This window comes from Muntiacus reevesi, chromosome 16 (genome assembly GCF_963930625.1).
Source record: "Muntiacus reevesi chromosome 16, mMunRee1.1, whole genome shotgun sequence".
NCBI classification, from domain to species: Eukaryota; Metazoa; Chordata; class Mammalia; order Artiodactyla; family Cervidae; genus Muntiacus; species Muntiacus reevesi.
In genome coordinates, this window is record NC_089264.1 from 5210903 (window position 1) to 5226287 (window position 15385).

General features: G+C 38.7%; 1 protein-coding gene across 4 annotated transcripts in view; it reads left to right on the forward strand.

Annotated features, from left to right (window-relative positions):
- PRDM5 (PR/SET domain 5) overlaps positions 1-15385 on the forward strand; it is a 258063-nt gene that overhangs the window by 155666 nt on the left and 87012 nt on the right. For all 4 annotated transcript variants that reach the window (XM_065907340.1, XM_065907341.1, XM_065907345.1 and 1 more), the window contains 3 exons: positions 348-441; positions 4004-4164; positions 7428-7521. In XM_065907340.1, coding sequence (XP_065763412.1) covers positions 348-441; positions 4004-4164; positions 7428-7521 — 349 coding nt within the window. The remainder of the gene's footprint in view (positions 1-347; positions 442-4003; positions 4165-7427; positions 7522-15385) is intronic.

Here is a 15385-nt window from a genome sequence, read left to right on the forward strand (position 1 = left end):
ATGGTAAAGGAGGTTTGGGCTCTAGAGAAATCACATATCATTTCACTCTGCAAAGTAGATCTTGAGAAAGCTCATTGTGTATTCAGATTAGCCTTTGAGATGATAGGAACAATTTCTTTTACTGCTTATCAAGTGTATAATTAATATGAGAAGTTAAAAATACAGTTGTTTTTCTCCTGTGAACACAGCCTATTTGTGTTTCTGATTTTATGGGAGAATGTCCGAGAAGAAACAGGACGTTGTCTGCCTTCCTGTCTCTCCGGGTCCCCGTTGTGAATCCAGCGCTGGTTACTGTGACGACTGGGTGATTCTAAGGCCCCCTGACTCAGGATGTCTTCCTTCCGCAGACCCACTCGGAGGAGAGGCCGTTCCAGTGTGAGGAGTGTAAAGCTCTCTTCCGGACTCCATTTTCTTTGCAGAGACACCTGCTTATACATAACAGTAAGTCACAGTCCTGGCAGATGACGACCAAAGGAATTATAACCTATTAAAATGTAGACATCACAGAAGCTGAACTATAAAGTAGTTACGTAATCTGCTTTTGAACTTAAAATAGATTCTTGCCTTTCACCTTTTCTTCCTCTGTTCTTGCTTCATTTTTGCAAGGTAAGATTAATCATTTCATGAGGCATATCGTTTTATATCATTTTTCCCACTCTTTAAAGCTTGTGTATAAAAACATGTCATGGTCAATAAAGTATCTTTGAAATTTGCTCTGAAAGAGACATATATGTTCCTTTTAAGTGTAATAATTAAGGAACTCTTTAAAACATGCAGATACCTGGCATGATTTTATTGGCTCACAGGCTTTTACGGTGGGAAAGAATCAGAGTCAGCGTCTAGTTTGAGCTCTTCATTTGAGGGGAGTTGGGAAAATCGAGGCTCAGAGAAGCATCGCTACGCATTCCCGGCCGCACAGCACGGCGGGGCAGCGGGTGTAGCACGCCAGCATCAGCTGCTCTGCTCTGATTCTTATTTCTTTTGGCAAGGGCATTTTTTTGAGAGGAAGTGAGAATTAAGTTATTTACATATAGACCATGAAAGTGTGTCTAGCAGTTACACTGAGAGCTGATTTTAGAATACCACACTTTAAAGAAAATGTAATTGCAAAATGAACTTTTAAAGTGAGTTGTGTTCAGATGTTGAAGTAACCAGAGATGTGTATCTGCTTTGCTAAATCTGAAGTTAAATAAAAACGGTATAACATAAGTAATATTTACATGTCATGCTTTTAATTTGAGTTGTTTAATCAGTAGAACATCCCCTAACATATAGTTTCTACTGCTGATTAAATTTTTAATATTTCTGAGGAAAGCAGAACAATCAATCTTGACATTTTATTGTACAGATAAGATATTATCTTGGAAGTAATTTTCTCTGGTCAAGTCAAAGTATCTAACATGTAAAATAAGAAGATACTGAAGTTTTATATTTATGGAGTGGTAACAGTTGTGATGAACTGCATCTTTTCCTATGGAAAAGATAGTGCTGTGATTTCATGTCATTCTACAGTCACCTTACGGCTCTGGAGAAGTTGTTAGCACCACTTTCCATTTTCCTTATAAAGAACAGCTATGCAGTTAAGAAATAAATTTTGTCATTAACGGCAGGAATTTCCATCTCATTTCACTGTCATTTGATTAAGAGAAAACCTGTTATGAGCTGAAGGGACTTTAGAATAGGGATTCAGACAAGGGAATCTCATTTATATTGTTAAGACTTCCATAGCTATTCTTGGTCTGATGCTCAGGAAATTTTTTTTGATGGATGAAATTTTTTGTAGCAGCAAGAAGCTTTTTAATTGAAGCAGATATTTTTTATTTCAGCCCTTTGGCTCTCATCCACTTGAGGCTAAGATAGCGTGACTGATCGTGGACAGAGCTTGTGCTTCCTGTGTTTCACGTGACGCTGACCTGCTGGCCAGCGCGGCAGCCAGGGGCTTTGTGAGGCCACATCAAGACATTTAGCCAGGAAGGGCACCTTGGGTAGTGGCTGAGCAAATGTGTCCTGTAAGGTAAACATCACTTAACGGCTAGTGAGCTGAAAGGGTGGGAAAACCAAAAATGGCTAAAATAGAGAGGACAAGACACTAGATCTTGTCTTATCCAATATAAAAGTTACAGCCCATTTAACTTCAAAACATGAGATCTGTTTTAGAAACTTGCATCAGCACTGTGGCTCCAAATATGAAGAATAAGTTGTCATAATTATTTTAGTAGTTATTGTTTTTTCCTAATACACTGAAGACCAAAAGGCAGGTTGCTAGCTTGCTTCTTGGTTTTAAGATAGGGAAAAATCCTGGTAAATTTAAGGTAAAGAAATCTGATAAAATCAGATAAAATGTCACATGAGGATTTCAAAGTTCTGATAAACTTTAAAAAATCAGGAATTAAAATATGAAAACAAAAAGGTATGTACTACCTTGGTGTAGCTTGATGAGATTTTTGTACAGGAACCAGTATTTTGATTCATTTAATGCTTTAAGGGAAATACTTTGATAAGAGCAAACTTGGAGTAGTTTTATCCAGTGCCTGAATAGATTTGGTATTATTAACTTTTAGAGTCTTATGTCAGTTGTCCTTTCACTCTCACTGGTTATACATTTTATGCAAATAAAATATTAAATCACGAAAGATACATGAAGAGAAATGAGAGGACAGCAGTAACAGCCTGCAGCAAGAATGCACAAAGGCAAGATACAAACCCAGCTCTCGAAATCTACACAGTTCATGCACAGTTAGGTGTACTATTTCAGGTATCAAACTCACAACTCAACAGCTTCCTCACAGACTTTGAGACTTTCAAGAGCCGAACTTCTGTTTGAAAAGATGAAAGGAAGGTTATTTGCCTTTTCCTTTTTATTTTCTTCTTGTCCTCCCTTAAATTGGTGTGAAGAAATAATAGGGTCTCCAAATTTCTAAATATATGCTAGTTAAAATGGAGGGGAAGGTAAAGGATCTTGGTTGAAATTGAGATAATCTCATATTTAGGTAAAGAAATTTACCAGCATATTTTGTCTTATAATGGATATAATTTGTGAATTTGTGCTATTATAATTGGTGTCTAAAAAGGGAGGATATATGCAAACACTAATCTGTCTTTATACAGGTTGCATATGTTTTATGACTTCTTGGGAGAGATTACTATCTTCTAATTGGGCACATGGATCACTTAAAATGTATTTAAAATGGACGTTAGACATAGCTTGATATGAAAGTTTAAAAAGTGCCACCATCTCCCTAAACCTAGCTTCTGGAGTACTTGCCTGCAAGGGGAGGCTGTTTAATGAGCAGGTGAGAACCCTCCCAGGCCCCCAGGGCTCTGGGGTAGGAAAGGTCGTTGCCTGTCTGCTTCCCCTGCCTCAGTGCAGATGCCTGTCTGAGGTGTGGCCCCCAGAGGGGCACCTGGACATGGAAGCCCGTCCCCAGCCTTATGGCAGCGAGCCGAGGACAGCGCCAGTGGGCTGAGGGAGAAAGGGGAGATGCAGCCCGCTCGTGTCCCGGGGTGGAGGGCCCTCTCTGACCTCCTCCTTCGGGCCTGCACAGCAGCGTGCTGTCCGAGCGCCAGCTCTTCCCTGCTTCTGACGGCCAGGGGAGAGTGCTGGGGTGCGGGGGCCTCAGGAGGGCCCGCGGGGCAACTCACTGCCGGGCACAGGTGCCTGCGCCCTCACACTCAGGCCGCTTCCCTACAAGGACTGCCGTTAAAGTTCTTAGAACCTTCAGAAAATTAGCTAACTAGTCCCTACGTTTTCCAGTTAAAGGCACTGAGAGTCTAAGGAGGTTAAAGGACTCCCCGCTGCCCCCCACCTAATTGACACAGGGGATGGCAAATATGGAACTGAGAAATTTGCTGGAGGAATTACCTTTTATGATTATGATAAATTACTAGAGCTGTAAAGTTCCATTTTTGGAGAAAACAACACTAAATCCGGTAGACATGAAGTGGTGTTAACAGCACCCTGTTGTTGCATCTGGTTCTGTAATTTGATTTTTTCATTTCTAAGGTGAGAGGACATTCAAGTGTCATCACTGTGATGCTACCTTTAAAAGAAAGGACACCTTGAATGTTCATGTCCAGGTGGTCCACGAAAGACACAAGAAGTACAGATGTGAGCTGTGTAATAAGGCATTTGTTACACCTTCAGTGCTTAGAAGTCATAAGAAAGTAAGTAGAAACCTTCTGTGACTTTGAAAGGATTATGTATTTTAACCGTACAGGTGTATGTGTTAATTTTATGGTAATCAATTTTATATTAATGTATCAACTTATTTACTCAGAACGACAAATAAGGAACCCATGATTGATACTAACTCTTCAGCATGTGTCTGTTTTCTTCATTTTATCAGAAGAGGATATGTTTGAAAGTGAACCTAGATTTAGGTATGGTGCTATGTAGTCCCACGCTATGCTGATAGTTACACAGACTGCTCAATGATTGGAGTGGTCCTCTACATCTTGCATCCCTAGGACCTAGGGAAGTTCCTGGTATAGAACAGGAACTTGATAAGTATTTGCTCAACTCGAATAAAACGATGTTCATACTGATGGTGAGTTGGAGATTATCATAGTTGTGTTATCCTGATTACCTCCAGAAAATCAACAGGTTGTTTTTACTTGTTGGTTAAATGCATTTTAAGTATATTTTTGAAGTAGCAAAATTCATACTATGGTTAATGAAGCTGAAGGTCTCAGTGTTGACTTTAGAAATGACTGTGACCTGTGGTAGTGTTCTGTTGCTCATTGTGCCCTGCTGAGTGAAGGTTGAAGGGACTTCTGTCATTATAACTCTTATTTTGGCACCTATCCTTAATACAGCTGTTTCAAAAGAACTGAATTGAGTAACTTTCTTTTCTTGCATCTTTAATGCTCAGTGATAATGATACTGTCTTCTCTTTTCAAAACTCTGAATAGAATAATGTTTTAACTTCCATTGTTGGATTACTTTTTCATGAATTTATTAATGTTTTGTTGTGTTTTAATCAATGAGAGAAAATGTAGTGCGTTTTCAAGAAAGATAGAGTTGTTTGTCTGCAATGACAGGTTGTCATAGAAGATATTTTCCAGTGTATTGTTTATTTTTCACTCCTGCATTTATCCACATATTGTTCTCATGTAGATTTGTTTCCATGCTTTCTTATCCATATTTAAGATTTTTAGTGTTATACTTTCAGTATCATTTAATACCATCCAATCAAATTTTGCACCTAATAATACATATTTATGAATTAAACTGAAAGGAATGTTTTAATTCTTTTCATTACTATTGCCTTAATGTCCTTTAGTTTGAAAGTTATACCAGTGAAGTCAAGTAACTGAGTTATAAGTAAGGGAACAATGAGATACTTACGTAACAGCAAGAGAGATCTTGTGGATTTTATAAAGATATTACAAATAACTTAGTAGTTGCCTGTTTGGAATAATCCAAAGTACATTTTATAGCTGTATAAAATTTCTAAACAGTGTTATATTAATCAGAAAGAATGGCCATATTTTGCCCCTTCTGTCAGGGACTAAGAAGAATACAGGTCTGTTACATGTTAAAATGTTATACCATTTCTTTAAACTGAACCATAATGTGGACCATGGGAATAACAATTCTTGCTGAGGTGTAAAGAATGTATAGCTGTTTTGTACAAGAACTTGTAGTGAAAGTGGAAAGTTAAGTGCCTGCCAAATGCGGAATCAAGGAGCCGTCTGTTGTAGACAGTATCATTGGCTATTATGGCTGTTGACTAGACTGTATTCTTCAAACTTGTGAATCATATAAATCTTTTTCAATAGAGAAAACCTAAAGGACACTGAAGTTGATGAAGATGTTTCATTTATAACTCTTTTACAAATTACAAATATGATAGTTTATATCCAAATACAGATTATAATTCAAATATGAAAATTTATAAAGTAAATATCAACCAGTAAGGTAATGAAACTGAGTTATATTAACAGTCAATTTGGGGCTTTCCTGGTGGCTCAGTGGTAAAGAATCCACCTGCCAATGCAGGAGGTGCAGGTTTGATCCCTGGATCTGGAAGACCCCCTGGAGGAGGAAATGGCAGCCCACTCCAGTATTCTTACCTGGAAAATCCCGTGGATGGAGGAGTCTGGCGGGCTACAGTCCATGGTGTCACAAAAGAATTGGATACGACTTAGTAGCTCAGCAAGAGCAACAGAAGTCATTTTAATAAGGAAGATGAGAATGTTTTGCTGAGTTTGTGATTCTTCAGGTTTGTCAAGCGATGACATCAGTGCTCCACCCCTTTTCTTCTATTCCAGCCAGCCTGTCTTTCCCTTCTGGGAACACATCATTTTTAAAAACTTTTCCTGTTCTTTTTATGTTTTCTTGTTATTGTTTAGTTGCTAAGTCACATCTGACTCTTTGCAACCTCATGACAATTCAAATAATGATACTTCTAATAATTTGTGTAAAAGCACATGCTTCCAGACACAGGTCCTGGAAGTTCTGTTTTGTAATGGTGGTGGTAACTGAGATGATCCACAGTATGCTTTTATTCATATTTGGGTTATCATTGAAATAAAAAAATCTAAAAATGATTTGAGAGAATGTACAGGTATCTGAAACCTCCTCCTCCCTTCTTTTCCCTTCTGCTAAGTTTGAAAAAACAGTGAAACTTGAAGAGTAGCTCTGACCCCTCATTTATTGAAATGACCTATTTTGATGTTGGTAGAAGCACTGGTCATCTAATGAGATTGTGAGACAAGTTTTAAGCATTCCATCTGCCTCCTCCTGGGAGAGGTCACTCTTTTTTTTTTTTTCTTTGAACTCTCACATTTTATTGAAACTGGCTCTTGATGGTACTCATTCACCTTTTCTTGTGTGGTGGTTTTATGCTCAGATAAAAGATATGTTGAAGGCAACAGTGATCTTTGAGATTGACTGTTCATTTAACACTTGCTGATTTTCAAGATGAAATCAGATTTATTCTTTTTTTTTTGCTTTGTAGTAAAAGCAATTCAGTTGAACAAACATGATGCAAGTAACAGAGTACTTTATTGAGATTAATTCTGTCTTCAAGCGATAAGTGCACACAAAGAATGTGAAAAATGCTTCTAAAGAAGGGTTTCTTGGCAGCAGTCACGGGCAGGTGTAGCCCCATTTTGATTATGTGGTTTTGCTAGCATATACTGGTTTTGTATAACTTAATCATTTTTAGATGGGGGCTCCGTAAAGGCTTAAAATGTAAACTGCAGAATTATTTTCAAATTTACACTAATGCGTGATTCTAAGAGGTTTTTTTGAACCAGTGGGAATACCCATGATAAATTGTTTAAAATCTCATTGTGATATTAAATCATTTTAAAGAAACATAATCCTGGGAAAAAAGGATTTACTGTTGTCAGAGGCACTTAATCATTTTTACCTAATTCTTTACATTTATCCTCAACCCTTTTTATTTCTTTCCGTTTAGACGCATACAGGAGAAAAGGAGAAGATCTGTCCATATTGTGGCCAGAAGTTTGCCAGCAGTGGAACACTGAGAGTTCACATCCGTAGCCACACAGGTATGTGGGCTATGCTTGGTGATAAAGACAACATAGAGAAATCAGTTCCTCCAGGATAAGGAGTTTATAATTTTACAAAATGGCTTCAAGGTTAAGAATTAATCTTGACTGTTTTCTCTCTTATAAAGTTTTATAACATCTTGGTTCTTACTCTAGAAAAATTTTGAATAAGAATCCTTTCCCAAACTAAGTTAAATATCTAAGTGGAAACTTTTTAATGTTTGTTTGTGATATAACTGTGATTTACTTTATATACTAGGCTAATGGATCGAATAGGGAATAACAGTTTCGTAGCAGGCTGAGGGCCTCCTGTTAAAACTCTTACTTTAACTTGCATTAGATATGCCCTTTTAAAATGTTAGATGTCCTTAGAATGTGGTTTGAATGCTGTAGGATTTTGTTGAATACGAGGGTGATGTGACCACAGTATCTTTTATGCCGTAAATTGCTTCCTAAAGGGTTTCTTCATTTCTTATGACTTCCTATGTAATTTCTCCCTTGAAAGAGGGCTGTGCCCTAGTGAAAGGTGGAGGAGTATCTGAATAGAATTTTGTTTGGGTTTTGTCTGTCATGTAGAGAAGTACTTGAAAAGACTCAAAAGAATGCTCTTAATTTTGATAGCCAAATGTCACAGATGTATGTGACTCTTAAGGGGTCCTCAGGAGCTGGAATGTGTTTGGTAAACTGTGCAACTGGATTACGTTGCTGAAGCTTTTTATTCAAGGGCCATAGTATTTGACTTTATCATTGTGTCCCCAGCACCTAACTTGGTGTTTAGCACAGTAACTGTGTGGTGAATGAGAAAAAGTTAATTTAAGCAGGTCAAAGAATCAATACGGTGACTATTATACATAGGTTGAGAAAAAAGGACAGCCATGAAGCACGATTTCTTGTTTTGCAACATAATTTCTAATTTTCTGGCTGACGCTTAAAGGCCTAGGTCAGCATAGTAGTCGTCATCTTTGAATAGCCTCTTAAATGCCTTTAAGTGAAATATGTGACCTAGAAGAGATGAAGCATTATACATGATGACTGTGGAATAATGGGTGGCCTAAAAGAGAAAAAGAGGTCTTCTTGCTTAGAGGTACCTAGAGAAAGTGAGGTTTCCAGGACAGAGTCCAGGAGAAGAAGATAACAGAAAGCAGAGTAGGGAGAAGCAAAAAGGAAAGGGCAGCAGAGAACCATGTTGAGGACAGGGGGACTTAAAATAGCGCCTGAGACTGTCAGCACCGTGTCCTGTTGTAGAAAGAGGCAGGTGGACGATGGAGAGAGGGCAGAGTGCTCCCGCAGAGCCGAGCACCGAGCCCGCCTCTGTGCCCTGGCAGTGTGGTCTTCGATGGCACGGGCACCTCTCTGTTCTGTGCACTGGAGGCCGTGTGGGGGTCTGCAGAGATAGGGAATGGCAGGAGGGAGACCAGCAGCCTTTCCTTCCGAATCAGTGATGTTTGGAACTGTGTCTTTGCGCCACCCTCCTGAAAGCGTTAACTTACAGTTTGCTCAGCGGATTTTATGTCTGTCTGTGTATGCCTGTGTATATATTGATAATTTGTCTATGGAAGGAGGGCGAGTAGGAAATGGGGAAAGTGTGTTATTTCTTCATATCGCAGTAGTAAGCTTATAATAATGCCCTGAGCCATTACCCTGTAATGGAATTGCGGTTGGTATAGACTGTTTTGATTTTTTTAGTATTTTATTTGTTTATTTGGCTGTGCCGGGTCTCAGTTGTGGCATGCAGAGTCTTTAGTTCTGGGATGTGGGATCTCATTTCTGACCCACAATGGAACCCGGACCCCTGCGTTGGGAGGCAGAGTCTTAGCCACTGGACCAGCAGGGAAGTCCCAAGTGTGTCTTTATTTTTTTTAATGGCTTTATTTACTTCCGGCTGTGCGGGTCTTTATTGCCGTGTGGGCTTTTCTCTGGGGATGGAGGACGAGGGCTGCTCTCTGGCTGCAGTGCCCGAGCTTCTCACTGCAGTGGCTGCTCTGACTCGGGGGCACGTGGTCTCGGGAGCTGTGGTTCCCGGGCTCTGGCACAGGCTCCATAGCTGTGGCACACAGGCGTAGTTGCCGTGTGGCATGTGGGGTCGTCTCAGACCAGGGATTGAACCCATGTCTCCTGCACTGGCAGGTGGGCTTGTTACCACTGAACCACCGAGGATGCTGCCCACAAGTGCATTTCTAAAAGGCGGCGACTGTTGTTCAGAGTGCATTAAACTGTGAACTTTAGCATGGAAAAGATGAATCCACTTATAGCTCAGCTGGTAAAGAACACCTGCATGCATGAGACCCCAGATCAATTCCTGGGTCGGAAAGATCCTCTGGAGGCGGGATAGGCTACCCACTCCAGTATTCTTCTTCCCCTGGTGGCTCAGCTGGTAAAGAATCCACCTGTGATGCGGGAGACATAGGTTCGATCCCTGGGTTGGGACGATCCCCTGGAGGAGGACATGGCAACCCACTCCAGTCTTGTGGCCTGGAGAATTCCAAGGACTATATAGTCCATGGGGTTGCAAAGAGTTGGACACGACTGAGTGACTTTCATTCATTCATTCATTTAATCATAGAACACTTGATTTTTCAAAAATATTGCATCCTTGAGAATTCCAAGTGCCCACATTTTATTTTACTTGTAGGTATGATGGGCAGTGGAGAAGAATAAGCTTAAACGAGCAATTTCTTCTAAAATTTTAATTAAAAAGTTATATTAATAAGATTTTTGAGCTCCAAGAGTTATGTCTGATAAAAATATTTAATAAGTGTAGTGGTTTTTGTTGTCATATATTATGTTCTGTATGATATGTAATCTAAATAATACTTAATCATAACATTTTATATATGATCAGGCTATTTAAATGTTGTACAGATTCTGTTCTATTGGTTTCTGATCAAGAAAACAGGCCCCCTGAATTCAGCCAACAGTGCTAAGGCACAGTCAGACAACAGATAAATTTAAATAAATAAAGTGAAAATATAAAAGTGGCTTATGTGTTTGTGTATGTCCCCACAAATAGTTGTGTTTTTTAATACTTGTTTGCGAACTGACTTAGCACGCACATTTACTTATAACTAGGGGTTTTTCTGCTTAAAATCAGACTCATTTTCACATTCTGCAGTGCCGCGTTGAGTCACTCTGATGTGAAGCCAGTGCTTTTGCTGACAGCTGCCTGGCCGCACGGCTGGGGCTGTACTTGAAACGGTTGGTGCCAAGCAGTTGGTCAGTGACTGCGGACCTGGTATCTGGGTTTCCACAGCAGTCCTGGCAGGGATATGTTTTTTTTGTGTGGACAGATGTTGCCTTTGCTTCTTTTTTATTTGGTTTGTCCTATTCTCCACATCTTATGCATTCATTTGCCCTTCCTCGAAGCTAGCTCAGTGACCAGATGAGTTTGTGTAGTTACTTATTTTGCTTCTTTGATGATAAAGCTTTCCTTATTTTGAGTTCTGTACATTCACTTTTTCTCTCCTTTTATTATTTTTTCTTATGAAATTACGTGATTTAATTCAGCCCTTTCTCACACTAGATTTTGCAATTTATGTTTGTGCTACAGTGTAACGGGGGCATGGGATCACAGCCTACTCTATTGGAAGCATTTAGATATGTGCGGTTAGGGGCTGTGCCGTGGGGTGAGAAGGACCCTGAGTGAAGATGGGGTGGGGACAGTCAGGACAGACAGCTGATGCAGCCTCAGAGGAACAAGACACTCTGGATCATTGGCGCTCACACTTTGGCCTCAGCCCTCCTATCATCTTAGAAATAATTGGGGACCTGGGAAGCTTTTGTTTGTGTGGGTTCATTTGTTTGTTGTTGTTGTTTAGTCGCTAAGTCATGTCTAGCCCTTTTGCAACCCCATGGACTGTAGCCCACCAGGCTCCTCTGTCCTTGGGTTTTCCCAGGCAGAATACTGGAGTGGGTTGCCATTCCCTTCTCCAGGGGATCTTCCTGATGCAGGGTTCAAACCCATGTCTGCTGCATTAGCAAGCAGATTCTTTACTACTGAGCCACCAGGGAAGCCCAAACTGGGAACATTTAACAGTATTTGTTAATTTGTTAAAAATAACAACAGTAAATCCTTTACATGTTAACATAAACAGCACTTTTACAGAAAGTAGCTACATTTTCCTACTCAGAAATAATTTATTGAGAAGGGAGACATTGTTGTACATTTCTGAAACTTTCTTTAACATGTGGTTTAACAAGAGGCAACAGCTAGGTTCTCATGTCTGTTTCTTCATTCATCCTGCTGCAGCAAGTTCTTTTGGTTGCAGAATTTAAAGAAAATCTGGCTTCACGCAGATTTGCAGTTAGAGTCCTTAACTCTCCTTTGTAAATAATTCTGTATGTTGTTAATTACTACAGTAAAACTCAAAAAGTAGTAGTTTTTTTTTGTTAAAGCTTGTATTGTGGAAATTCAAATCTTCTCTGGGCTTCTGCTGTTCTGTTACTTTAAAATCCATTGGTGTGTCTTGTACTTTGAATGATCTTTTATCCTCGCATGATTCTGTAACATGATGCACAGATCGTGTGGAAAGTGTTGGCTCACCGAGTTACATAGATCCTGCACATGTGTTAATGTCATCACTGATCTCATTAGACAAGTTTGAGTATTCAGAAGCCTTCCAGCATGGTGACACATACAGATTTTCCAAAATTCTCAATTTTGCTTGACTGCTCTAATTATTACACTTGGTAAGGCATATTTCCCTCCCTCCCTGCCTTTCTTCTTTTCTTTTGAAATGACAGACTTTTTATTAAAAAAAAAAAAAAAAAACGTTCACCAAATACCCAAATCTGAATAACCATATTTTGTCGTCATTTTGTTTTGAGTAAGAATGATGTTCCATGAGAAAAAAACTGTTAGTTCAGCTCATGAATCAGTCATACAAGTGCTTTTTCTTGACACAACTTTTCATGTATAATATGCATTAAAGGAAGTTATTTCTCATTTCATAGCTAAGAATATTAAAATATGGTACTCAAGAGTTAAGGTTTAATAAAATTAATGTTAAGGTCTTAAAGGTTAAATAATAAGTTGTTAACCATGGTTATTTCTTTGTATTTTAAATATGATAGCTTGAATTTTCTTCATGATTTTCTGTATTTTATAATTTTTATAAAATTTTCTTGTGTAAGCAAAATATTTAAAGTATATTAATGTTATGATTATGCAGGAAACTTATTATCAGAATGTTCATGTTTAACTATTTAGGTGTTATGTACCTCTGCATCTTATTGTCAAATGGACCAGCATGAAGTACATATAAAAATGCATGTTGGAAAGAGAAATGATAATGAGAAAGCAGATATGGTAATATTAAAGCTAAGTGAGGGTACATAGTGTTCATGAACCATTTTTCTAATTTTTCTTCATGTTTGAAAATTTTCATGATTAAAAGTGGGAGTGTTTTTTACTCCATGAGAACAATGGAATGGACACAGACACCAACTCGGGGCAACTGAGCTCTGCCTCTTGAACACCCAGTATCGCAGCCCACGTCTTTCTCGTGCCTCACTCCCCTTGAGGGCCTGGCCCTTGCACCAGGGAATACTATATTCTTTAAACATAAACAGACTTTTGTTGTTTTGTTTTTTTGCTTACAGTTGTACTGCTCAGAGAGAACCCAGATTCTCCTGAAGGAACAGAATATCACTGCTTCCTGCTTAATCATTTTAAAAAAGGAATTCCAGGAAACTTGCAATTCTTGTGGATTATTCAGAAGTTTTTAAAAATACATTTGAAAGCATATGTATTCTTTATAAAAGAAAATGTAAAGAAAAGGCTCAGCCAATCAAGTATTATCCTACTGAAGGCCTTTCAGTGGTTTCCCTTTAGCTTGTGCAGATGGCCATCCCTGTGTTAATACTTGACATCCCAGGGTCTGTTAGCGGACTTCTTTCCGTCCCCTCCAATCTCCAGTTAAATGTCCCTTTCTTCCTGGCGTGTTACCTGTCCTTCCCTTCGCTCCCCTCCCATCATCCATTTTGTTTGATGAGATAATTCTGTAGGAGCTGGAATCATTACAGACAGTTGTGTGATATATTACAGTCTCTTGCGCCATGTTGCTTCTCACAGGAGATTTTGAGGGCTCCCATTGTTTGGTATAAATGGATATCCATTCCCAGTTATGATATTATACTTTATCTGTTCCCTGACTAGATTCTGAGCTGAATGGCAAGGCAGATCTTGCTTTTTAATCAAGTTTATTGAAGGAGGGAAGCCTTCTCAGATATTACCTGAGTTAATCCTTTCATAGCCAATATGATAGGTTTCTCAGATCATTCATTGTCATTTTCTAAATGAAGCTGAGGTCCAGAGAAGCAAATGACCTATCCAGTCAAAGTAATAAGATTCAAATCTTACTTCAAATTCTCTTTTATTTTTGTGTTATCTCTTTTTTTGCTACGAAACTGTAAGCTGCTACACAACTATTATCACCACAAAAATTACAAAAATTCAATAACTTCTTCAGTATAAAAGTTGAGAAGTGGAATTCTGGAAGTATTGTTTTATTTCTGTGGTATGGCAAGTTTATGCTTTAGAGCCAAATGAAAGGCATTTTGATTTTTTTTTTAAGCAACTATCACTTGTTCATTTATTCCTGAATCATCTTTAGAGTGGGCAATAACAGAAAATGATGATTAAATTTAGTTTCACCAGATTCTTTTATTTTATTTTTAGAGCAGTTTTAGGTTCATGGCAAAATTGAGTGAAAGGTATAGAGATTTCCCCATCTACTTTCCCCACTCCACACACGCATAGTCTCCTCTACTATCAGTATTCCCAACCAGAATGGTACCTTTGTTACAAGTGATGAACCTACACTGACATGGTAAAATCACCCAAAGTCTTTAGTTTACATTACGGTTCACTGTTGATGTTGTACATTCTTTGGGTTTGGACAAATGTGGATCCACCATTATAATATCCAGAGAATTTTCACTGCCCTAAAAATTCATTTTGCTTTATCTTTTCATCCCACCATTCTCAACCCCTGGCAACCACTGATCTTTTTACTGTCTCCATAATTTTTCATTTTCCAGAATGTCATATGGATGGACAGATTGCTTCTTATATTTCTGGGAAATGACTGTTTATTTATAGTTGACCTTTTCATTTAGATGAATGTACATTTGAAAGCACTGCAATGTGATGAGATTTTTATAGGGGTAGTAGGCTTTTCATCATTTTCCGATTAGGTTGAAGGAGTCAGTTTCATTTTGTTTTTATAGTATTCAAACTATCCATCAGTATTTGGGGAAGCCAGTTTTCTTTGCTGTAACATTAGATAACACTGAGTTTTATGAAGAGGAAATATGACTTCAGTGTATAATTCTTTCCAGCTTGGCAGTTGGTAGCTTTCATCATTTCCTATCTGATTCAGGGACAGTATTGCTTTGTGTAGCATTAAAGGCAGTTTACTTCATGTTAATTTTCTTAGAACAGGTTTTATTTTATTGACTCATGCCTGTGGTCATTCTGTTAGGCAGTGATCACTTAGCTGTTGGATTACTACCGGTCTTTTAGTGCTGGGAAGAATCTTAGTATTTATATCTCCATTGTATTTTTTTCTTAATATTGTTGTTGCTCAGTTGCATCTGACTCTTCGTGACCCCATGGACTGCAGCACACCAGGCTTCCTTGTCCTTCACTATCAGAGTTTGCTCAAACTCATGTCCATTGAGTCAATGATGTAATCCAACCATCTCACCCTCTGTCATCCCCTTCTCCTGCCCTCAGTCTTTCCCAGCATCAGGGTGTTTTCCATGAGTTGGCTTCTCACATCAGGTGGCCAAAAGTATTGGCGCTTCAATATCAGTCCTTCCAATGAATATTCAGGCTTGATTTCCTTTAGGATTGACTTGTTTG